Here is a 1,733-nt window from a genome sequence, read left to right on the forward strand (position 1 = left end):
CGGCCCCTCCGGAAGGGGGGGGGGGAGTGGAGGGGGTAAACAAGCCCCTCGCCGGGCCGGTCGCCGGAGAGGAGATGTTGATGGCATCTTGGGTCTTAAACTTAACTTAAATTAACTTATGGACTAGTTGTTACAACGACTTAAAACTAAATAGCAGAATTCCGACACATATTAAGCTGTTGTCAGCACAAGTGCGGATTAGCTACCTGCCCCGTCGTCCTCACAGCGGCTGGCAGGTGGCAGCACTTCCTGGCGGCGGGAAGAGGCGGAGTTAAATTATGGCGTGAGCACGGGACGCTGAAGAAATACACTAATTACTGTTTTGAAATTAAGATAGGCGAGACGGAATACAGTGAGCGCTACCAGGGCAATGTGTGGTAGAATCTTAACAATTACACCAATACCACATTGCCCCACAATGAAAGAAAACTGGCGTAGAAACGGAGCAATCTGAAACACGACCGCCGCGAATCACGCAGCAAACCGGAGGCTGGCTGTTTACGCGAACTATCGCTGGAAAAACGTCAATAGTACGCCGTATTTTAGTCATTCTCAAATGTTCCCAGTAATATCACCAGTATTGATATTTTTACAAAGCCATTGAAATCCTCCTGAGTCTAGAGGACATTGGAAGACTCTAGCCGCACCCCTCCGTTCAGTATCTATTCGGACTAAACGCTGCCACTTTTAGTATGAATCGGTACTAAACGCCGTGCCCCTCTTATAAAGAATACGTACTAAATATTCTCGAAGATGTGCTGGACGCTTCTGCCGTGAGCTGAACCAGTGCAGTTTTATGCCGCCGGAGCACCATAGTTGTAACATTGCCAGATTTGGTGAAAGGTTTAGGCTATCAAGAACCCTAAGTTAGATATTTTCCATAGTAGGTTATAATGGTTGACTAGATATTGTGTGTTTACCAATTTTAATTTAATGACAGTTTTGCACGAATCATTGTTAAAAAAGCGCATAAACCCGCTGTACCGGTGCCAATTTCAAATCTAGTATATTCTGGCATTATCCTGTCGCCCAACCTGTTGTTATAGAGCCTTGGCTCCATCCACAGCCGCGTCGTCGGTGCGGGGATACTATTTGGGACACGGTCGATAAAGCTCGGACTCCAGACCCGAAGTGCCCCGAGCGTGGTGGGGGGCGGGTGATGCAGCGCTGGGAGTCGTGCGCCTAGTGATATGGAAGGAGCGCAGAACGAAAGCATGAGGGAAGTAGCGAGGTGAGTTTGCTACCGGGATGTTTCGGAAGCGCTGCCGGTGCGGCCATAGTGAGTCCTCCCCCGCCCCCTCCCTCTGGGTAATGTTGCGTTGGAATAGCAGCGTCGGCGACACATTTCCGAACAGGTGTGCAGACATGGTTGCGGGATGCTGGTGGAAATCATGCAATCTAGGGGATCTCTTCATACAAATGGCATATGTGCTCCCGAGTCGCACTTGAACAAATTAATGAGTTGGTGGTGATCAGTGATATTTACGTGCACTGACCGGAAAACCGGAAGAACCACGTCGTGGATATTTTTACCAATCCATTTATGCATGCATACGTGCAAACAGAGTTGGGCCTTGTGACGGGAGGCCTTAAACAACGCACAAGGCCTGTTGACAACGCAATGCTCTAAGCGTGTGGGACCGAATGGCCTATATATTCCTGTAATTAGAAAAGGCACTCGTGGAGAAAATTTGTTGCAAAGGTGCCGAATGAGAGAAATCGTATTCCCAGGC

General features: G+C 48.8%; 1 protein-coding gene across 1 annotated transcript in view; it reads left to right on the forward strand.

Moving 5' to 3' along the window:
* The first annotated feature begins 1,083 nt into the window (after positions 1 to 1,083).
* Positions 1,084 to 1,733, forward strand: part of LOC119107888 (putative methylthioribulose-1-phosphate dehydratase) — a 5,910-nt gene continuing 5,260 nt past the window's right edge. Inside the window, 1 exon segment of the mRNA XM_037231461.1 lies at positions 1,084 to 1,231. Within this exon segment, the coding sequence (XP_037087356.1) occupies positions 1,191 to 1,231 (41 nt within the window). The 5' untranslated portion in view covers positions 1,084 to 1,190.

The sequence above is a fragment of the Pollicipes pollicipes genome, unplaced genomic scaffold, assembly GCF_011947565.3.
Source record: "Pollicipes pollicipes isolate AB1234 unplaced genomic scaffold, Ppol_2.1 Scaffold_6686;HRSCAF=7923_pilon_pilon_pilon, whole genome shotgun sequence".
NCBI lineage: Eukaryota > Metazoa > Arthropoda > Thecostraca > Pollicipedomorpha > Pollicipedidae > Pollicipes > Pollicipes pollicipes.